General features: G+C 40.5%; 1 protein-coding gene across 4 annotated transcripts in view; it reads left to right on the top strand.

Annotated features, from left to right (window-relative positions):
- Positions 1-24,271, top strand: part of ELOVL7 (ELOVL fatty acid elongase 7) — a 50,370-nt gene that overhangs the window by 9,890 nt on the left and 16,209 nt on the right. For 2 of the 4 annotated variants that reach the window (XM_073344005.1, XM_073344002.1), the window contains exon 3: positions 22,666-22,762. In XM_073344005.1, the coding sequence (XP_073200106.1) occupies positions 22,739-22,762 (24 nt within the window). In that variant the 5' untranslated portion in view covers positions 22,666-22,738. Of the gene's footprint in view, positions 1-5,651; positions 5,735-7,285; positions 7,400-22,665; positions 22,763-24,271 lie in introns of those variants that run through there. The other 2 variants (XM_073344004.1, XM_073344003.1) reach the window with 2 other exon arrangements.

The following is a 24,271-nucleotide window of genomic DNA, read 5'->3' as shown; positions in this document are numbered from 1 at the left end:
GGCTCAGCTTCTGTGTTACATGATATTTGTCAAAAAGGTACAATAGCTGAAAAACTTTTATTTGGCAAAGCAATATGAGTCCAAACAGCTGGTGAAGAAATATTCAAGATCCTTGATAAATTTGTAGTGGATGTAGGTCTGTGTATTTGGGGCTACGCACTGTAGGGGCAGTAACCATGACCTGAAAGAACAGTGGGGTTGCAGCGTGAGTGAAGAAAGTGCTAACAGCAATTTGGATACACTGCATGGTTTATTGTTAAGCTTTGGTATCAAAGAAATTGCATCCTGAAGTACATAAGGCCCTTGATGTTAATATTCTAAAATCTCAGGCAGTGAATACACATTGTTTCAGTGTGCTTCCAGCCAATTCTGAGTCTGGATTTTCAGCAGTGATTTCTGTGAAAACTAAACATAAAAATGGTTTAAACTTGGGGGGAGGGATAGCTCAGTGGTTTGAGCATTAGCCTGCTAAACCCAGGGTTGTGAGTTCAATCCTTGAGGGGGCCATTTAGGGATCTGGGGCGAAAACTGGGGATTGGTCCTGCTTTGAGCAGGGGGTTGGACTAAATGACCTCCTGAAGTCCCTTCCAACCCTGATGTTCTATGAAAACAACTTAAACTCCAGCACTATCAGATTCAACCCAACACAACTATGAATTTTGAAACAGGCACATTCTTCTCACTAGAATCTTAGACTGTATCTGAACGTGCAAAAAAATCCATGTTTTCAAATTACCATATTAAAACCATGAATTAGTGTAGAATATATAAGATTATATTAATATTATAATATTAAACTGCATGTAATTGAATAGTCAGAAAAACTCATGTCCCTCTTGAATCTAGTGTCCTGAACTCTTGACTCTAGTAACATGAGACTTTTTTTTTTTTTTTTAAACAGAATTTGGTTGTAGGGCGCCACCCAAGATTTAAAATATCTGTTGAGGAGTCGCAGTGTTGTAACAAATTTGGGAACAATGGGATTAGACGATACTTAAACCCTTGCCCAGCAGGATCTGTTTCTAGCACATTGGCGTTTTTACTGAACATATTTGATTTCAACAATATAGACTTATATTACAATGCCGAATACCAACTTAAGTGTCAGGTTTCAGAGTAACAGCCATGTTAGTTAGTCTGTATTCACAAAAAGAAAAGGAGTACTTGTGGCACCTTAGAGACTAACCAATTTATTTGAGCATAAGCTTTCGTGAGCTACAGCTCACTTGCATCCGATGAAGTGAGCTGTAGCTCACGAAAGCTTATGCTCAAATAAATTGGTTAGTCTCTAAGGTGCCACAAGTACTCCTTTTCTTTTTGCAACTTAAGTGTGTCTTGGTCCTCTCATCAAGGATGTGTTTTGGAAGTATAACAGTCGTCTGTAATGTTCTGATAACATGGCATATCCATCTCCTGATATACTTTTGTTTGAATGAATTTCTTGAGCTATTTATACTTGTCCATCTTGGGGTATGGGGAAGGGAAATCACAGTGCAGTATATCCTAGGAAATGCAATGTTTCTGTGTGCCCAGATCTAGCAGGTTCGTCCTTGTATTATATCAGTGTAAGTTGAGCTGTTTAAACTGTGGAGACATAGACGCAGTCCTTTGTGGCATTTAAGTGCTCAGCAAGAGCATAAACATTTAAATTTCAATTGTGTGCTCTTGAGGATTGTGTTATGAAATGGAAAATATCACATACCTTTCTTTGATAGACTCATGTCTCAAAACATACCTAACTAAATGTGTGTATTTTTTTATTACTGCATAGTTTTGTCCTGTTAGTTTAGATAACGGTATTTTTTTTTTAAATCGTTCTTTTAGCAGGGATATTTTAGATGATTAGACCTAGAAAATTTAATGGACACTAACAGTTTTGTACAGCCATGCATGTCTTTTTTTTTTTTTTTCTTTTGTCCACCTACTTTTTGTTGTTTTCTAGGAAGCCCCTCCCTCTCCTAAACATCACCTACTTTGCATTTTGTTTGAAACTAACCGCTGCATATTGATTGATAAGATATTGGACCAAGAAAGCAGGCATTGTTGTTTACAGTTGAGTTTGTATAGTGAGAACCAGTTTTTAAAAATGTAATATTGTTTTACATTTTACACACTTGAGTCAGGTTGCAGCTTTGCTTAGTGAAGCAAAAGTTTTGCTCCCTTGAGCACATATGGTACCTTGTATAATGCCTGAGTTCGTGGTAGGCTTGACTGTATTCTGATACTGAAAATACGTTCTTCTGCTCCATCTCTCCTGCAAAGACTCATGTGCATGCACAATTCTGTACTTCAAATGTTTGTAACTTAAAACTACTGAACTGATTTTATTCACATTTGAGTGGACTTCAGTACATGAGATCACAAAGCAAGCTAAGCTGGAAGCTTCAAATGGAGTGACCAGAATGTCATTATGATTGGTACATGTGGGCAAAGTGCGTGATCTTTGTTTTTTAACTCCAAGAATTAAACTACTTCTGTTCAAACTTGCATGGAAAAAGTCATTTGAACCAAAGCCAAAAATGGAAAAGTTTGGCCCCAAAAGAATTGTTCAAGGAAGTTATGAGCATTTGGGGAAAATAATGGACAGGGAATGTTTTGAATAGAATCAGGAACTCAATCTGAATTTTCTAGATGGGAAATATAACTTAATGTTTACCTCCTGTGACTGTATAACATCAGCCATGAGAATGCATTTGTTTAGTTTTTTTTCCATTGATCCTATTCTAGTTAGTGCGTTCATTAGACATACAGCTCTATGCACCACTTGATCTGTGAGATGTAGTGATAATGCATGTCAAATGTGTCTGGGGGGAAGGTTTAGTAGAAGTAACTGGCTGAGGGCCCATAGACTTCAGGGTGACTAAGATGTACCAGTCATGTCAAGGCAATCTTGATCTGTATTTCAACTTTTGGTGTTCCAGTTCTGTGCTCCCTGTAACCAACTCCCTCCATCCTCTGGGTCTTGAGCTTTTCCCTATGCTCCAACGAATTGCAACCAGCATCTTCACAGAACTCTCTTGCGCAGTGGAGTAATAGGTCTTCCGTGATTATGCCTTATTGACATTTCACCTTTCCAAAGATGAGAAGTGAGTTTTGTTCTTTCCGGAAGGTCTAGCAAAGACTAACTCTAGTTTAAAATGAACAGGTCTCTGCTGAGTTACTTAATATTTTTTTATTAGAAGAAAATAGAGATGAGCATAAACATGCCATAAACTAATATTAATAAATATCACTAGATGGGCTAGAAAGTTTCTAGTGTTGCACTTTCTCAAAATCCTATATAGAACTTGTCTTGATCTCAGCCATCTGTGTCCAGCTACCAGTGTAGCTGCATTGATGCAATGGCTTAGGCCCCAGTGCAGACAAACTAAGCTGTTAATTTGCGCTGCTGCTTAAACCTAGCTTGAAATAAGCATAAACTGAATTGGCGCAAATCATAGCTTATAGCGCGTTACTCTGTTTACGTTAGGTTTAGACCGTGGAGCTGCAATGGTTGCTGGCCACCGGTGGTTGTAAGTGGGTCAACTCCACATTGTAGATAAGACCTTAACATAAAGTCACTTATAATCCCTCTCACAAGGGTGTTGGCATCTGTCTCTGCCTTCTTCATTCCACGAGATAATTCTGTGTTTTATGGCAATTGTATTTTTTTTGTTCTCCCTACAGCTGCTACTCATTGAGCTGTAGCTCACAAAAGCTTATGCTCAAATAAATTGGTTAGTCTCTAAGGTGCCCCAAGTACTCCTTTTCTTTTTGCGAATACAGACTAACACGGCTGCTGCTCTGAATCCTATATTTTGGCAGCTACAGAAGAGTTCTTACACATTACACCACCTTCCCCAAAACCAGTTTATGAAGATTTATGGCATGATTTTCACAAGTGCTGAGTACCCAGAGATCCCATTGACATTAGTGAAGTTTGTGGGTACAAGATAGTTTTGAAAATGAAGCTGCTCATCTTTACCACATCATAGGAATCACTGATGAGTAATCTCTGCCCATAGGTGTATCTCAGGTTTGCATATCTCTCACTATGTAAGGAATGCAGCACCCTTGTAGTAACAACTTGAGTATCTGTTTCATTCTTCTGCTAAATGATGAGTAAACAGAAACTAAGGATTCCACCAGTTCTCAATAACAAACAGTTCTTGCTGTTGTATTGATTGGATGTGGAACTCAAAGATGGAATTAGTCACCTATTTACTACCACAACACTTAATAATTTTAGGTGGAAGGTTTTTTAATGGACTTTTGTTCACTTATAAGCAACCAATCAAAAATATCCTCTAAAAATGATTAAACATGCACTAAATAAAAGCAATTATGACACATACCTGGAAATCAAAAGTTAAAGGAATATAGATTTTGGAGAAATTCCTTCCTCTTTTGCACGGAGTGTTTCTCTATCTGGATTTTCCCATAGCCTCTGGATAATACCAAATGTGCTCCTTGGATAAGTGAGGAGGGGGGAAGGGGAGGAGAAAAGAGAGAGAGCTTGTTAACTGTTGACCCACAATTTAGTTTTAAAATGAATCGGCCTCTGAGGACAGATGTGATTAAACTCCTACAGGAGGAAGAGATGGAGGATAGAAAAGGTCAGTCTCTGATGTTTGCTTCACTGGCCTGTTGTTTGGACAGATCAATCATAAACAGGACCTCTAGTCTCTGAGTTACAGCTCAGCTACCCATGTTGGGATGATGTGAGGCGGTCGTCTAGTGTCTTTCCACAAGTTCTCACATCTGTGCAGTGTTTAGCTGCCATGTTGATTACAGCAGTGGTACAAAGAAGCTGAGTCTGTTCCAAGACTGACCAATTTAGAAATTCTTTAAAAGGCAGAAAAGATAGTGGATAAAATAGAATGGGGTTTAATGATATGCTAGAAAGAGGTAATGAGAATTATAAAGCTTACGTGAGTCTTGGTGGTAAGCGTCCCTGGCTTGATCTCTAGTTTTCTCATAGTATGCGTATAGCCAGGATGTATGAAGAAACCCATGAAAGGTGTTGTGGATTGATATCTGCATGTTCATTCCACATGCTTCCCCAAAAGAAGTGCCCAGCAGGGAAATGGTTGACTCAGTGTCCTACCAAAATGTCCAATTAAATGTCTTTTATTGTCCCCAAGTATAAGCACTGTTCACCAGTAGATCTTAATGATACTGACCTCCTTGTAAAATGCTTTATCCCTGTTTTACAGAGACCTAGTCATCCCATTCATTATATTTCAAGTCTACCAACATAGTAACTTGTAATCTCGTCGGGCACCTTGGAGATTGGTTTTTAGTCTAGACAAATCCAGTCAGTACATTGTTTTCTAACTCATCTAGACCTTTTTTCAGTATTATCGTTACAGTATGTCACCTGTTTATGGATTAAAATGTTTGTGCTTCATAAGTAGAAGACCAGTATTTTCCTATGAGTGTAGTGGCCAAGAACTGTGTTTTGACATAAACAGTGCATGTTGTCTTTCAGTGCAGCTTTTACATTTGCCCCCTGAATTGGTATCAGACACTGGTGCTTTGCTTAAATATTAGTGAAGTGTGCAGTCTAGACATACCAGTCATCGATCATGTTTTCATATATTGCCAACAGCCCCAGAAATACTGAGACCATAAGAGACACAAGGCGGGTGAGGGAATATCTTTTGTTGGACCAGCTTCTGTAGATCCGAGAGACAAGCTTTTGAGCCCCCTTGTCTCTGTAATACCTTGGGACTGACATGACTACAACAACAGTGTAAGAACAACAAGAACATCCATACTTTGGTGAAGTCCTTCATTATGTTTACTCTCATAGGAATATACATAGAGTATTGTGTCTGTGTGTTGGTTGATAGTCTAGCCAGTGGGTTCTCATTTTGTACTTTCGCTTAAACTTAATTTAGTTTATTTAAAATAATTTAACTTAAATGTTTAATTCTGACCATTCTTATAAACTGTACACGTTTTGCTAGCATTTCTTTCATTTAGACTGTCAGTGCTAGCAGACTTCACAGTAAAAAAAAGTCCAGTCCTGTATAGAGTAGAGTTTATATCATTCCTACCACCAATGAAGCTGTACTGATGGTGAATTAAATTAACGGAGTTGGTCAGTGTAGATGCAGACATATTGTTCTGCTTTATACTTTGTTGTTTTTCAGACATGGGGGACTAAGGAAAACCTTCCCCTCCCCCCCTGCCTCACGAGTTTCATCAGCATCGGCAGAATCTAAGCTTTTAATTTAAAATTAAAGATTTTTATCCCCTGTGGTTGTGAAGAAAACCTTCTACATAGGAACTGAGGCTTTGGCTACACTTGCATGTTATACCACAATAAAGCCTCCCAGAGCGCTCTACCTTACTCCCCATCCACACTGGCAAGGCACGTAGAGTACTCTGACTCCCTGGATGGAGCGCTCCTGGTACTCCACCTCCCCAAGAGGATTAACAGCTGTTGCGCATTGGCTGAGATGCTCCAGTGTAAACGGGGAGTAACGTTGTTACGCACTGATTGACCTCTGGAAACTCCCCATAAGACTTTTAACTGAAGCGTCCTCTCTTGTTTTGTTGTGAACTCGGGACGCGGAAGTGCCGTTTCAAAGCTCTGTTTCGGGGGGGGGGGGGGGCGGCTTATCAAAAAAACAAACACAGCTACTGTGCTTTGAATGAGTGAGAGGTAGGCAGGGGGGCTCCGTTTGGAGTGCCAACAGCTAATGTTTGCTTGAGGGGGGGAAGGGGGGTTGGGGTCTGTTTCGGGGAGCGGCTGCTTATCTCGTCTATGAGAAAAAAAGAAACAGCTGCCATTTGCTTTCAGTGAGAGAGAGAGGCGGCGGAGGGAGGGGGGTCTGTACTTACAAGACAGTGTGCTGACACACTCTCAGCACCCCAAAAACCCACTCTCCCTCCCCCCATGCTTCCTGTCACACTCCACCCCACCCCCATTTGAAAAGCACGTTGCAGCCACTTGAATGCTGGGATAGCTGCCCATAATGCACCACTCCCAGTGCAGCTGCAAATGTGACCACGACAGTGCACTGGCAGCTGTCAGTGTGGACAGACTGAAGTGATTTCCCTACTCAGCTGTGCGAAGGCAGGTTTAACTCACAGCACTGTACATCTGTAAGTGTAGCCAAGGCCTGAGTTAAAACTAGTGCTGAATCTGCTGCAGCCAGAGAACCTGAAACAGTACCCATAAGATGTGTGAACTCAGCTTTTCTCAGCCTATCCCTACCACTTTACATTGGTGGGGTATTAGACTGCCTCTGAAAGATAACTTAAATATTGATCTTGTTAACAATTGACTTTATAGGCAGGGGGCGAGGGGACCATGAGCTGATCCTTTCACATCCCAGGAGGCACAAGAACACAAAATCCATTGGATTTGGAGAGAACGAAGTGAATAGTAAAGTACGACTAAAATGAAGTATGTGTTGGCTATTTCTGCCATTTACTGCTGCTTTTACGTATTAATCTAAGTGACAGATTAGGTGCTTGCAGGAAAAGTGCCTCCCTGTTTATTGCTTTTTTGTGTATATTTCAACAAATTAACTATAGTCAACTTGAACAACCAACTGCTGTGTACTATATGTACCTGTAAGCATCAGGTCTCTTGAGTACCAGCAACAGAGGATATTGGCAAAGAAAGGAGGCTGTTCCCAATGCCATTACTGAAACTCTGCCCTAGTGCAACAAAACTTTTTAGCAACATCTGCTCATTGTGAATATTTGCTACTCTGCCTCCAACTCCAGCTACTGCAGAATGTTCTTTGCCTTGTTCCTTTAGGTGAAATATTGTTGCTGCGCTACAATGAATAAGAGCTCTAAATGGACTAGCTTTTGATGTATGTTTGAAAGTTGATCCAAGATAGCAATGAACTGATAGAAAACTTGCCTTTTTGCAAGGCCACAAGACCTGGAAGATTATTGCTGGTGTAAAATTTTAGATGTGCTATTCACTATCTGTTGTAAAGATGCAGCTAAAGTGCAGAACATTTGCATAATGCTCCTTACTTGTATACTGTTCCCTCTCCCTCCATCCATTGTGATACTGGATTTGCCACTCTTGGGCTGTCATGGGATACTATAGCAAATTATTTTCTAAAATAAATAAGGGTAATGCAACAGCCCAGCACCATCTGTTCTGTCTATTAAATCAGTTACGTTGTATCACAATTCGGAGCTAGCTGCATCTCTTTCCCTTATGGTTTCTTCTGAGTGCACCGCCTTCAGAAATGGGTCTTTCCTTTGTCTTCCTAGAGTAGAACCCTGTGATTCTCCCGCTCTCGTACTAGGCCCAGAGCTACAATCCTCTGTGCATCACAAAGAGTACTCAGCAGGGCCAACTGGATTTGGTACCTGTCTCTCTTCCCTTTTGGGAGCTGTGACCAGTGGTGAATACAGTGATCCCAAACAGCTGCCTTAACAATAGGATAATCCCTTCTTGAATGTTAAGGAAAAGTTAGCATATGTGACTCCATTTTGGTTTGGGGCCCACCATTGTCGAAAAGCAAGCACATCAGGAGGAGTGTTTCTTAGATACTGCATGAAATATTAAAACGAATGACACCTTTGAAAAAACCAACTGAATAATAACAGGTTAGCGTTTAGCTTAAACCGTTAGCAATATTAAATTCTAGGGCAAGTCTGGCATTTCAAACAAGTAATCTTTCTGATTCAGAGCAAAAATTAAAGCTTTTTTTTAATTTTATTTTATTTTAATTTCCTGCAGAAATGAAATTCTGCAAACATTTTAATTCAGAAAAATCAAACATTTTGGATTTATTCTCCTCTGCCACCAAATGAAACAGAGCAGCTGGCCGCTTCTGGGGATTCCCCAGACTCCAGGAGTCAGAGGAGTCCCCCACTGTGGAGCACAGAGCCTAGAAGCCCTGAGAATCCCATCTTGAGCTGTGGCTTTGAGCTACCAGGCTCTCTGTTGTGGAGCCTAGATCCTGAAAGCCCCGTTTAAAACTAGAGCTTCCAGTCTCCTGGCTCTGTGGCAGGGAGCTGGGAAACCTGAGCTCTCCAGTGGCCCAGCAGGTAAGCTGGCTGAGGAACCACGCAGATTTCTGTCAAAGCACTGTCTGTATTTCATTTAGAGTTCGTTGAAACCACACTGGAACACTCTGGTTTTGAAGAATTGGCATTTTCAGATGAAAAACTGTTCTGGGAAAAGTCCTGACCAGCTCTAGTTATGACTCTTAATTGCAAACCATTTAATTCAGAAGTAATTCTGGAGTTCTTCAGTTCTCCCGAGTGCTTGGCCACACTAGTGGGTGGGGGGAGGCCATGGAAGCACTGAGACAGAACTTGTTGCTGTCTTTCCTCTATTAGCTTTACTTTCTCTACACTTAACTAAGTTAACCAGAACTAAAAAATATAACTGAAGAGACACTAGCCAACGTGGCCAAGAGTTGAAATATTCCACAATTAGAAAAAAGACAATCAGAGGGAAAACTGAACTGCTCTCAATAAAACCAGCAGTTACAGCCAGCACCCAATTGAAATTTAGAATCAGTTACACAGTACAAATAATACGGCTAGTCTGCAATTGCGGATGATCTTCATTTGTGTGCTCTGTAACGTGAGGTGATGATGCAGTTAAAATAGCATAACTACTTGACCTTATAAGAAAGAAAGGGTGGAGTTAATGTTTTTTGGGTAATGCTGATAATGTTTGAAGTGTCCAGATTTAATTGCCTTTTGAGCTTTGTCCTTTGCACACAACTATGACTATGCTCTTTCGTTTAAGTGACACTATGAACATCAGAATTTGCACCCGTGTCATGACACTTAAGTATTAAGGCTGCCCCTTAGGCCCTGATCTTGTAATCAACATGGGTAGACCCTCATGGTTTTGCAAAATCCATTGAATTCAGTTGGGCTCTATCTGAGCCCATGTGGGTCTGCAGGATCAGGGCCTCAGATTCTAAGTTCTCAAGACAAGAGAAAGCATCTTTCATCTTGTATGGCATTGAACACATTGAGGCACTGGTCCTTGTTAGGGCCTTTAAACGCTATGGTCATACAAATATTTGACACTGAAAGAGATTATGATAAAAGCGTGTGTTTGCTTCGTATAGTCAGTTTTGCTGCTTGTGTGGATCTTTCACTCAACAGGGCAGAAGAATTTTTTCCCAAAACAATTGGATTGTAAAAAAAAACCCCAAACATTTATCATAGGGATGCAAATATTTGTGTTTAAATTGCCTTGGTGGGGTATTTTTAATTTATTTTAAAAAAGATGTATATTTTTAGTAGCCCTTTTACACTAAATGTTATGTAGGGGGAATAAAGGAGGATAAAGAATGACAAATATTTGTCATGTGGGTTGTTTAAGCAAAGAATGTCAGAAATTCTTTGCTCCCTTTTAAAAAAAGCAATAGCTATCTATGCATGCCAGTGATTCTAATTACACTAATCTTCACTAAGTTTCATCATGCTAATTGAAATATAATAATTGTATTTACATGGGAACCTCCACCAGAAGATGACCTCCTAACTAAGGTTTGCTTTGCCATTAGTACCTTGTTTAGGACATGTATGTACATTTTTACTTACTGGTTTGAACAACTGTGATCATATTATCCACAGAGATTTTTTTGTAAAGGTGTTTCACGTTCAAGATACTAATCTATGCTTAACAAGGCAAGCCCAGGGCCTTATTAATATTCTTACGAGAAGAACATAAATACACATAAATCTGAAAAGCAAATAGCTCGTGCTATTGTTGCAACCAATACCACCTTGTGATGTATTGAATTTTCAAATCTCTATGTAAAAACTGCAGTTCTGCTGACAAGTAGTAAACAAATACAAAACATAGACTTCAGTAATTTTGAACAGAAAATGGGGTGAAAGTGAAGAACTAGCAACATATACAGAAAAATCAATTTAAAAATTGAAGCATTGGGTGTTTTATTTAAAAAGTCATTATTTTATCCTTTCTTCTAAAGCCCTGTACAGACATTACTCCTATTCCTAGAATTCATTAGTAAGTTCTGATGTAATTAGCCCCTTTTAAGGTGTAGAATAGATCCAATTGTCAATTAATTAAATAGCCTTATTAAAAATAAACTTACATTTTGAGATCAAGATATAAGTTTTATATCTATGGCATAAGTTGTAAAAGATAACTTAAGTGTGACTTGTATTACAGTAATTTATGCACATTTACTTCTTTCAAAGTCTCTATACGTTTTGGAGAGAATGCTGGTGTAGCAAATACCAATATGTAGATGTAATATTAATACTCAAGATGCTTCTGCGTATAGTTGTATAAGGTGATATGTGGGCCCCGCTGATGGTGTGCCTTTAAATGTATCTCTTTACTTACACATTGGTATCCAAGTGAGCAAATTAGGGAGCAGTCTGAATGTTTAAAGAAGGTGAAGAGAGAATCTGCTGAGATGACTTGTGCTAGAGTTGTCAAGGGACATCCCTTTATTTTTTTCATCTCTGTACAACAAGATTGGGAGTTGCTGAGTGCTGCAAAAATCAGCAAGAAATGCTCCTGGCAAATGTAGGTGAGAACAGCATGAGTGGCGGGTATCATAGGCTGGGGGAGGCTGTGCCTCCCCAAACAGCCAGGAGCGGCCCTGCCCACACTCTGCCCCAAGGTCCCCTTCTGTGGCTCCCCCATGCGGTAGCCCCAGCTTGGGTTGGGGCCGGGGCCGCACCGCCAGTGCTCTTGGCACTGCGGGGGGGGCCTAAAGGGGTGCTAGCCTGGGGCAGGGGCTGGTGGTGATGATGGGGGGGGCTCTGGGCTCCGGGGGGGGGAGGGCAGAAGGGGCAGGGCTGGGTGCTAGCCTCCCCCAGCTGGCATCTCACCTGGAGAATGGCTTATTATTTTTATCAGCGTTGTTAATAATGCTGCTGCTGATAATCATAATATGGGGAGGGTGGGGTGAGGGTGCTGAGAATAAGTCTTTTTTTGAAATACAATGTTGGTGACCCTACTTGTGACCTAGTTTGGCGATTATTGATACCAAATGGTGAGGGACACTTTTTAAGCCGTATTACACTCTTAAGAAGTAGGAGATGGAGTTGTCATTGTCATCTCTCTTTTTTGGACTCTGGAAAGCACAGATGCTCTCTCTCTTTGTTAAGCTGCCAAACTGTCAAGGTTAATGTGACTGGGGCAGAAGTAGGACTGGACAGAATGAATAGCTTTATTTTAGGGTATACCCAAATGTGATCTAGTCTGGGTGAAATGGAAATACAAATTTTGATTACAGTAAAAACTGTTGATGTTCTCTGGATCAGTTTTATGATCATCACATGTTGTAATTCAAGGCCAATTATTGAATGCAGAGAGAAAGTTACAAATTTTTTTTACAGTAGAACCTCAGTTATGAACAAAGTTACAAACTGACCGGTCAACCACACACCTCTTTTAGAACTGAAAGTACACAATCAGGCAGGAACAGAGACACCCCCTCTCCTTCTGAAGCAGCAAGTACAGTACTGTGTTAAATGTAAACTACTAAAAATTAAAGGGAAAAGTTTAAAAAAATTTTTTTTAACAAGGTAAGAATTTTCTGTGCTTGTTTCACTTAAATTAAGATAGCTACAAGTATTTTTCTTCTGCGTAGCAAAGTTTCAAAACTGTATGAAGTCAATGTTCAGTTGTACGCTTTTGAAAGAACAACCATGAACTTCCATTTCCGAGGTGTTCATAACGCTGAGGTTCAACTGTATAAGACACTGACTACTATCTCAGTACCCTTCATGCTGCATATGCAGGCTGCTGTCATGGGGCTATTGTGCACATGTTTGTTTTCTGCTGCCTGTGATAGTAACACGGAGCACTAATGTTACACAAGCCACATCTTCACTGCTAAAAAAAAGTTTTGTTACCTTGGGGTAACTAACGTTCCTGAGGTAAAGACTCAGCAGAGACTAGGCACTTTACTTGTAGTAAAACTGAAGTTGAGGTCAACCCCTGAATGGGATAGAGAGCTGGTTACCTTGAATACCTTTTTAAATAGAAAAGACAAGGCATGTTAGTGTCGCATAAGGCTCAATAATAAAAAGGTGGTGTCATGCTAGCAACCTTTGTAGTATCAGGCAGCGAGTGCAATTCCTACATAAAAAGCTCTAGGAAAAAAGCATTGTGCAGGAGTTGCTCCCTTCCCTCCAGCTAGCCAACTTTAGAGAGATCTGAAAATACCTTCTGATGGCTTTGGGTGTGCTGCTAAAATGTCACAATTACACTGGACACAGACTAGTTAAAAAACTGAAGAGGCAGTAATCTGAGGTGGTCTTTTCATGTATTCATTCAACATTTAGCAAGTCGTCCATTGGCAGCTTAGAAGTAATACGTACATGCAAACTGATTTTTCTGTGAAGATTTAGTCTTTTGAATATAGTGTTAATGTATTTTCTCTGCCTCTTACTGTAGCATCTCTTTGTAGTATCTCCCACCTGTTCCAGCAATTTTAAATTTACTGTTGGGTAAAACTACTTCAGCTTTGCTTTGAAGTCTATAACACTGAAAGATTTTGCTCGAATCTCATGCTACTTGATGCAGCATTCAGATTCACATTCCTATTGCTCCTGATGATTACTAGGCTTTTCCTGTGCACCCAAATTATCTCACATCTTGTCTTGGCATCACCTTTTGGGAATGGGCATCATACTGGCCTATGCCTTTGATCAGGAGATTCAGGCCAGGTACCTCTTGCCTCTTACTAAAGGTCAGAAGTTGATTTGCCTGTTGGTTTTTTTTACCACTACTCTCATTGGTTATCTCTAGTGACTGCCTAGCTCCAAAGTCACCTTTTAAATAACCATTACCTTATTTAAAAAGTCTAGAGAGAAATCGAAGCTATGCATTATGAAATCTAAGGTCTTCCTAAAAGCCTTGCTAGATTTAAGCAAAAGAATATTTGTATATTCTTGGAGTGCTCAACCTTGGCATTGCTGCCAAGTGTTGTCCCTCTCTTTTCCCCCCCCCCTGCTCACTGTTAGAACTCCAGATTTGAGCTTGGATTCTCTTTGTTAGTGAACTTGTCCCTGACCTATTCATAGTTCGTCTTGATGTTGAATCCGCATTACAATCCAACTTCCATTCAAATCCATTTCTGCCATGTAATTTTAATTCAGACTTGGTTTCATTGCTATCATATGAAATTCATGTGTTTCTGCTCCTCAAATAATAAATGATGGCTAGTAGCCGAGGCAGACAATGATTTCCTTTCCCTCAACCTTGTAATGCTACAGAGAAGTCCCTTGAATCTGGGTAGGTGGTTAGATCTGATAAAATCAAGTTGTGTCTTAGCCCTTTAACCTGCAAGGTGGTTTGCTGACCTTTGTTTGAATTGTTAAGCAAAACATAACTCTGTTTCAGTCCCAATGTTATATTTTGTTAATGCCAATTTTTCATGTGATCGGATATCTTAAACTCAGCCTGTTGCCGTTTCTTGACATCTGGGTCAACCCTAGTTGCTCAACCATTTAGCAGTTCACCCACCTGCTGCTGAACAGTTTCTTTCTTTCTTCTGCTCTGGAGCTGAGCCCACCCTCTGGGCAGTTGGCTGCTCTCCAACTGGACTCTCCTTCCCTTCTGGAGAGTAGATGAATTGTCAGGCTGCTGCCCTCCAAATAGCTAAGCAGCTGCTCTAGAGTCACATCCCTGCCTGTTTGCTAGGCTAGAAACAAAGTGGACTTTGAAGGAGAAGAGCCCCTGCTTCAGTCTCTCCCACAGGCATCCCAGCAGCGTTGCATTCTAACTGTTTTAAATTATGGAACAGAGGGAAGGACAAAGTTCAGTCCAGCATTGTGGGAGGGCGAGGGCCAGGGCCAGGAAGGAGACACTTTTTGCTATTGGAATGGACTGAGGAGGGTGGGAAAGAAATGTTTTCATCCACTGCAGGTTCATTGTGTAGGTCAGAGGCTATATATTAAAAGCACTCCGAGGTTGATGTTTCCAGGTTAAAACCAAAAACCAAAAAAAACCCCTTGCTCTTGGCTGCAATGTTTAGCAGGCATATAAAAGATCATTTAAATCTAGACACACTATTTCACTAGCTCCAACACATAACTAAAACAGTGTTGACAAGATGAATATAAATCATGTGTGCATTTACAATGCAATTGTTGGAATGAGGGGTGTTTGCATTAGTGCAAAAACAATACCATATAAATGGCAACCACTTTGGCAGCAGTAGCTGTTTCCCAAGTGCTATGGCTTTTTAAGTTTCTATTTAAAGTAATTGAAATCTTTGTTAATTTACTAAAATGTTAGATGAATTAATGATTGTCCGTAAATCTGTGTTGCAATAAGGTTTCTGTTTCCATTGTGTCAGCCTGTGGATATGCGATGAATTCAGTGTATATATGGGTGAGTGACTGACTTTTTTAAAAGGCATTGCTAAATTTAAATGGAACATGATTTTGAGCAACATAATTTTTTGTTTAAAACCTGTTCATTGGGTACCAAAAAAGATAGCATTTGGTTTAATAGAAGCACAAATAGTTATCTGCCATATTACTAACGCAGGTATCCTTCACTTGCCTATTAATACAGTGCTCATATAAAATGGAAATGGATGAGTATGCAGTTAGGCTTTTAATAGTTTTAAGTAATGTAAATAGTATAAAGGGCAGGAGGGAGAAAGAGTGAACAAACACACACCACGAGAACACACTCACTTGTGTTGTACATGAGTCTTTAAGAATTTTGTAGTGGGCTCAGTGCTTCAGAAGAGGTAGGGTTTGTGCTGGGTGTTGCTGTACCCAGCAAAACTACAGACAAGACAGCAGGGATGTTCACATTTTGTAATGTGTCTCTGGTAGGAAAATTCTGTTCCCTTGCCTGGGTAGCCAGTGCCAAAGAGGAAGAAACCATTGTTCTTCCTCCTTTGTGGGGAGTAGGAAGAAGATGGCTTTTACCACTTTCATATCCCTATCCTTCTCAGAATGGTCACCTTTATAATAATCTAGAATGCTTTGTAAAACATCATACTTCTTAAAAGATTAAGAGAACAGAGCACACTGGTCTGAAAATATATGCACTTTGCGAGTGTGTTGATAGACGAATAGGTGAGATGAGTGTATAGATGTATGTGCATGTATTACCGTTGTGAATTCAGGAGTTGGGGCTTGGTGAGACCAGCTACAATTATGGAGGATGTACATTTTGAAGTTTGCTGAGGGCAGCAGATGCTTATACCTGACCTGTAACGTAATAAGGGGAATCTTCACTTGGTTCTATCCCCTACTGTATATCACATTTTTTTTGTTTTTTTGGTTAGGGCTTTGTACTGTTTTATCCATATAAGCAAACCATATTTACATAAGTGAAGCAATATGCTTAGAGTCACAGTTCACTACAGAAAGAAAAGGAGTACTTGTGGCACCTTAAAGACTAACACATTTATGTGAGCATAAGCTTTCGTGAGCTACAGCTCTCTTTGTCGGATGCATGATACAGACTAACACGGCTGCTGCTCTGAAACCAGTTCAGTATAGGCGTTCATATAAATATTAAGAGCCTAATAGAGATCAATGGTGGTGGTAGAATTTACCTAATAATTGATTCATCTACACATGCATACAAAAGCAAAACAGTGACATTTGGTGGTGTTCAGTGAGATCTGTCTTGAGTTTAAAAGATTTACATGCTCTGAACTATCTCTGCAGTTCTCCATATACAAGTTATTTGCCCAGGAGAATAAATTGACATCAGAGTTCAGTTCAGCACTACAATAGAAAGCTACTTTTGTGAACTCAGCAGTATGATGAACAGACTTTCCTAGGGATTTGTGAGACAATCCTCTGCGTTGTAGTCTGTCTTTTCTGTTTTGCTTTTTTGGGTGAGCAGTGGGGAGTCAGTCTAACGATAATTATGATGTTCATTGGCTCAGTACAGTACTTGGTTTACAGCAATGCACAACTGTTACCATGGTGACTATTTTTGTTGGTTTATCTAGAAATGAGAAGGAAAAATATCTTCACTGTGTCTTCTTTAAAGTGATCTACAATATGAGACTGATAATCTCTGCCAGTGACAACAGTCTTGTTGGGTCAGCATTCATGTTACAGATGCATCCCAGAATAAGCTTGCAGGATCTTTCAGGTGCAAGAAATATCTAATGTATAATGTCTTGGAGTGTGTCCGCATAGTGAAAGCTGTGCATAGCTAGCCTGCTCGAGCTGGCTTGAATCTAGTGCGGGTTACAATAACAGTGAAGACCGCACAATGCAGGCTTCAGTGCAGGTCATACAAGCCTGGCATGTATTCTGGGTGCATAGTCAACTGTCTAGCCCACTCTGAAGTCCACGCTGTGTTGTCTTTGCTTGCTATCGTTACCTGTGCTACCTGGATTCAAGCTAGCTTGGGTAGGCTAGCCCATGCGCAGCTTCTGCTGCATAGACGTACCCTTTCAGATAGCCGCTATGAATAAATAAAGCCCTTACATAATTAAATATCACTACATTTATTTTTAGACATTTTCATTAAATGTTACTTATGTAGCACTGTAAATAAACATAGCACTTAAAAAAGCTAGATTAAAATAATCCCTGTACCAAAGATGATACTAAAGAACATGGACAAGAAAAAGATAAGATGTGATATTGGTCAGTGATTCTGGAAAGGGTAGATTATGAAGAGATTTGGGGAGGAGGAGAAGGCAGAGGGGGTGTTTCTGGGCTTCTGAGGAAAAATTTGTAATGGGAGAATTCTTGGTAGACAAGAAATTTGAGGTAGTTTCAGGCATAGGAAGCAATATGACAGAAGATACAAAGTTGGAAGTGCAAAGAAGAGTAAGCAAACAGTAAGAGTTGAGTTGAGAAGAAGGTATGTTGTAAGGTCTCTGGGGGAAGGGATATGTCAGTTCTGCTTCCTGTGATGAAGAACCTAGCATGCTTCCAGGTGCTCAAAACTCAATATAGGATATGAGGGAGTGGAGGAAAATTAAAGCGGAGATATAGACGGAAGTGACATTTTGTGGGACATTGAAGGAGGGGGCAGAGGTACGAGAAGAAACCAGTAAAGAGTGATTTGAGACCGGGTCAGAGCAATGTCAGAGAAACTACTTCCAGAAGTGGCACTCGGCATAGTCTGGAGAAATTTAATAAATTTTCTCTTCATATTTCAATTATTTTCTGAAAGCAAGGTGCATTCTCATTTGTTGATATAACCATTAAAACATGTTGATTTACAGCTAAATCGAGCCTTTATATAAGATTTGGTACATCTTTTTGCTAAGTACTATAACTATTACATAATTGCTTAAATGTATACTTATTATTTTCAGATTTTTAACTGTGCATTATTATGTTAGAAAATGGTGAATGAATATTGCTTATTTACTAATTTTTGTTTGCTCATGATTTGTGTCAAGCTGTATTAGGATGGTAACTATAATTTATTTAAACACACAAACAGCATATAAACTTTATTTTTAGTAAACCAAATCCTCTCCCTCCTCATTTTTACTCATAGACTAGAAGAGAGAGATAAGTTTTGCTACTTTTTCAACTTCCAGTTAGTTTCTCAACTTAGAATGAATTAGTCCAAATGAAGAAAATCATCTTTCTCTGCCTTCAGAAGAGGTTTCTTCTGTCACAAGCTGGTTTAACCATCTAACAAACTATGGTTCCAGGTGCTTAGCTAGGGATTTCCATCGGTTCAGAGGTGTGACTTCCTTTAAAACCTCATCAGCAAACGTGTACTGCTTGAATGGTTTGCCTCCAGTCCTGAAATGTATTATGATTGATGCGTGATTATTAGATTTCCATGTCATAGCAGCATCTTCTGTAACAATGAGGCATCTATCCTGGTACTTTGGGTTGAGACTTGGCAAGAAAATGAGGTGGAGTATGTGCTTGAGCCATCTGCTGCTTAACTGCCTGCAGTATAATGTTGTTGGGTAACTCTTGAATTGTTGTTGGGTAACTCTGGCAATTCTTTTGAAATTTCAGGAGCAACAGCAGTACAGCAGGAATCTTTCTGCAGCTTGCAAAGGCTATGGAAATAGGTTTCAGTATATTCATTGTATCTTCTACATTTCTCTTTACTCCAGTGTTGACTACTTTGGCTATGATAATTCCATCTGTTTTGTCACGATTTTTTTCACAGCTTGTTATTGTGACAGATTTTCGTTACCAATCTGCCTGGGGCCACAGTTGATCAGGCTGGGGCCACAGGATCTTTTTGGGGAGGAGATGACGAGGCACACCAAGTGTCTAAATTTTAAAGCTTTATTAATAAAATTAATGTAACAGCGGAGAGTGTTGGAACACTCCCACGTCACTCAGAGGAAGAAAGAAAGCGTTAATGCCCCAAGCCCTAACCCACTTTCATACTCTCACACGCAAGACCCAGACTGGCCAAGTCTGAGTGTAACGCCAGAAGAAGAGGTTTGGGGGGGGAAAGGTGAACGGGAGTGCTGTCCTGGGCCCAGGCCATCCAAGGATCTGCTGTGCTCTCCAAATTGCTCCAGCTCTCGGGAGGGTTTTAAGTTCTGGCCCCTCGGGAGGGGCGGGGGCGTTGGCGTTCCATTTGGGGACCTCTGCTCCTGGTGCCCTCCGTGCCAGTCCAAGCCGGCTGTCCATGGGTTCTTTAGCTTCCCAAAACACCTCGGCTTCCGGGATTCAAGGCTTGGCTCCATCTCGCCAGTGTTTTCCATCTCTGCAGTCTTAGACTTAGTTGTCTTCTGTGCTGACCTTGCTGTCTTGCAGATTTGTGCAGTTGAAATCTTCTTTCTCACGGCTGCTCGGGCACCTGCAAGCCCCCGTCTTTCTCGGCCGTCAGCTAAGTCTCGGCTGTGAACAGTGTCCTTGGGAGGGGGCCAGCATCTTTATCTTCTCACTGAGCTAGCGCTCCAGGGTTGAGTTCACTCATTCTCTGCTCTGTTCTTCCTCCTCCTCCCCTGGCCTCTTGTATTCTGCAAAGGAACCTTCCACTCTCCACTCACACACCTTTGACCCTCCCCAAAATGCTTTGTGATGCTTGCAACAGTGTTAGCCACATACAGTGCCAATCTGCCTTCCCTGGAGAACCCCTGAGATTGTGACATTGTCAGAATAGACCAGAGCTTAAGTAGCTCAAAACAGACAGCCACTGAATTCCATCCTATGTCTTGGGCAGAGAATTAGTTTGCATCCTCCTGTTCTTTCCAGTGAAGTTGAATCCAAGTCGTTGTTACCAGAAGTATTTAGCAATTTCAACATTTTTCTTTCTTCCTGGAGTGGTACTGAAGAGGTCTTTGGCTAAAAGATGCATCAAATGAGCATTGCGCCCCTGTGTTGTAAGTTTCAGGTTTCCCTTTACCTCATTCTAGATGTCTTCTCATCTTTGCTACATTTGCAGCATTGTCTGTGACAAAACTACACACTGGAATTTTTGTTTAGTTATAGCTTTTACTGCTGCTACTTTTAAGTATTCTGTATGGGCATCTCCAGATGTCTCAATTGTTTCTGTAAGATAGACAATCCCATCTTCTGTTGTTACACAGTGATCCAATAATAAGTGCTTCTGTTTGTTGCTCCACCCATCAAGACTCCTATTAATGAATTTCCTATCATAGTTTTTTTTTGTACACCGTACAATTTCCTTATCAGATATTGTATCCAGCAACCTTCCAGCAATGTTTGCTCCACTGGGTGGAGTGTAATCTGGTTGTAATGAGTGACCAATGTTAGTGAAATGTTTGTTCTGAAGAAGATCAAAGGGAGAGTTTATTGCAATCTTTTCATCTATGGAGTCTTGCTGGAATTTGCTGATCCTGATAATGAACTCATCCACGGTTTTACTGGATAATGAAGAGAGTCTTATTCCTATTATTATTTCATTGTTCAGGTAATTTACTATTCTAGGCGCCGACTCTGTGGATGATCTGGAACTGGAGCATCCATGGAAAACAATATTGCCACAGTCTTTTGGCAGGCCCCGCCGATCAGCTGGCAGGAGGTGCGGGGGAGGGGTTGGAGTGAGGGCGGGAAGAGAGAGAGTGAGGGCCGGGTCTTGGGGGAAGAGGTAGAGTAGGGGCGAGGCCTCTGCTGAAGCATTGGTGGAGCACCCACACCGAAAAATGAGTCAGTGCCTGTGATCTGAGGTATGTTGAGTTGCAGCACTGTTCATAATTTGAGAACTCTGCCAATCAGAGCTCCTGTTGGAAGAAGCTAGAAAATAGAAGTATGAGACCACCCGGGTGTAGGGTGACCAGCCCTCCTTAATTGGGTGGGACATTTCAAGTCCTGGTCCCAGGCTGAATGACTACAGGACAGCATTTGTCTTGGATTCCCTTTGGCACCACTCTGCTCCTGCCTGTGGCTTAGGGGTGGCAGCAATCTCTTCCCAGTCAGGGGGTTGAGGTGGGCCTTAGCACCCCTAGCCAGGAGGTGCCCCCCCCCCCCCCGCTGCTGCTCCTCCTCCTCCTTCCCCCAGGGGGAAGAAGAAGAGCAGGAGTGGGATCACAACTGGGGTCAGGGCTCCTGCATGTGTCCTGTTCTTGCATTTTGAAAAGGTGGTCATCCTATGCACGTGGGCTCAGTAGATGATCCTGATGAGATAACTGATGGTGTCTTCTGGAAGCAGGGGCCTGGTTCCAACAACTGTGATGAATTTGCCAGTCTGTTGCACCCAGTACACAGCCCCTAGGTCCCCCACAGGATCAAGTCCTTAATATAGTATATGATCTATAGTATCATATTTAGAAAACTTGACCTCCGAAGTTAGATGTTTTTCTCCTGATTATTTCTTTATATAGATAAGCAGCCTTTAATTCAGTGTTCTGTTAGAGGCGTATGGATTCAGCATATTTATTTTTATTTAAATATTTTAAGAGCTTATTATACATTTAGGTCTTAACATATTTTGTAGTAAATTCAGATTTCTTTTTAAACAGGTTTATTTTTTTAAAGGAAATACTCTTTATAATTTAAATAACAGAATAAAAAAACTCCAATTTTAAATAAAATCAGATTCCTTTTCCTCCCCACCCAGAAAAAAATCATTGATTTTTCTCGACCCTGGTTAGGCAGTGTGCAAATACTCATCCATTCTCCAGCTCTGTAGAAATCTATCTATAGTCTCACATTATTAATTAATATAGTTGGTGTGTGTGAATCATCCTCCTGCCTCATTCTGACTGGGTAAGTAGCATGTTTTAATGGTGCTAATCCCAGGAGAGAATCTTGCAGTAAAAACAGTGATTAAATCTGCATTGGCAGACTGTAATTTACATACTAGTTATAAATGCACATGTAAATGAAGTGTGGGGAGGGACGAGCTCCTCTCCTGCCATGTCCTCCATATATTTTCCAGCTGGAAAATGAAGATGAGTAATTTTGCAACTCTGCTCTCGTAGCATCACTGTGTTGGATTTTAAAATGAAGAATGATAAGCGTGAGTAAGATCACCTGCTTCTTATTATTCTCTTACCTGTAATGATTAACCACCACATGGCTTCTTCAGCTGTAGAGCCTTGTGGTATTATAACACTTCAGTATACGGGATTAACAAATAATATGGTTGTACTAGCTGAATAGGTTACATGTTGCATCAAGCAGAGTAAATGCAGTTAGCTAATTAATGCTCACTAATCTAATTAATCAGTGTACTGCTGACCTTCCCTGTTACATTCTTTTCAGGGCTGCCTTTGAAAATCTTCCACCAAGAATACTTGATCTTTTCAGCATAGATTTAAAAAAAAAATTTTTGTTTTTGTTTTTTTGCAGGAGAAGTCATAATATCCACTTATCCCAACGAAAATGGCCTTTAGCAATTTGACATCAAAAGCTGCACTGCTTTATGATGAATGGATTAAAGGTGCTGGTGAGTCATTAAATCCTAATGTCCGCTAATGTTAAGGCTTTTCAACAGATGTGGAGTTGTGTTAAGCATAATTTTGTATTGCTAACTTAAAATAGCATTGTTTTCCTCTAATTACACCTAAGTTGTCAAGCTAAATGTTCACATGTCTAACTGTAAAGAAAAGTAGTATAATGTCATGCAGACTTTAGAGGTGTAACTTTTGCAATTACAAAAGTTGATTTGTTAAGGATTTAAAACTTCAGGCACTACGGCATGGTCTACACGGGGGCGGGGGGTGGCGATCGATCTAAGTTATGCAACTTCAGCTACGTAAATAACATAGCTGAAGTCGACGTACTTAGATCTACTTACCGCAGTATCTTCACTGTGGTAGGTCGACTGCTGACGCTCCCCCGTCGACTCCGTCTACGCTTCTCGCTTTGGTGGAGTACCGGAGTTGACAGGAGCGCACTCGGCGGTCGATTTATCGCATCTTCACTATACATGATAAATCAACCCCCGCTGGATTGATCGCTCCGGAGGTAAGTGTAAACGTGCCCTATGTGTACAGAATGGCTCTCCTAAAAAGATCTCTACTATCAGCAGAATTGCACTTTACATTTTGAAATTCTACTGGGACAGTCTAAAACTTTAATTTTATTTAATTATAAATGGAGTTACATTTTCTTAGTTAACTGAATTAAAGTATTCTGTTATAAAGTGATGTATTTTGCTCTTCCTAGTACTAAAGTAGCAGGTGAAAGAAAATGTAAACCTTGATAATTTATCGTTGTATGTTGCAAACTCCTGTAAGTGATTCACTGTATCAAGTTCCTGTTTTTAAAGGGAGTATTCATACTCTCACAAAGTTCAGGAAATAAGTATATAAATCATTCTGTGGTTTACTGTGAATGTTTTATAGTGCTGTATATCTGCTTAGTTCCTATTCTGAACTTGTAGGTGTTGAATAGCCTGACTTTTCATAATTCTGTAGCTATGGAACTAGATGCAGGCAATGGAAAATGCCATGGCTGTAGAACATATGTTGCCTTGAACTGGACAAATATGGTGAAATCTGAACAGAAATTCACTGTAAATATGAATGGCTGAAAGATGCTGTACATCTGAGACTGGAATGAATGAGTTCAGATTAGTACCATAGCTTTTTTACCATCATCAGTGGGAATTGGGCACAGCTGTGCCAGGGGGCTAGTTGAAAGTGAATGGAGATGCTAGCCCAGAGGATAGCTCTGATGGACCAGAGAAGGAGGATGAATCTCCAGAAGTGGATGATCAGGATGAGAACAAGGAGTTGATAAGGACAATGTAGGCAGAGCAACTGGAAGACTACAGACCTAGAGTGGGAGAAAATGTATTTGGAGCCAGGGGTGTCACAGAGTGAGTTCTGCTTCAGCCTAAAAATACACCATGAAGTGAAGATGCAGATACCGCACCAAGAGAACCTAATAACATGGTAAACTAACATGGAAGCTTCTCGTCTAACACTCTGACTTCTGCAGTGTTAAGATG

The sequence above is a fragment of the Lepidochelys kempii genome, chromosome 5 (genome assembly GCF_965140265.1).
Source record: "Lepidochelys kempii isolate rLepKem1 chromosome 5, rLepKem1.hap2, whole genome shotgun sequence".
Classification (NCBI taxonomy): domain Eukaryota; kingdom Metazoa; phylum Chordata; order Testudines; family Cheloniidae; genus Lepidochelys; species Lepidochelys kempii.
The sequence above is the reverse complement of the archived record's forward strand: the minus strand, read 5'-3'. Positions and strand labels throughout refer to the sequence as shown.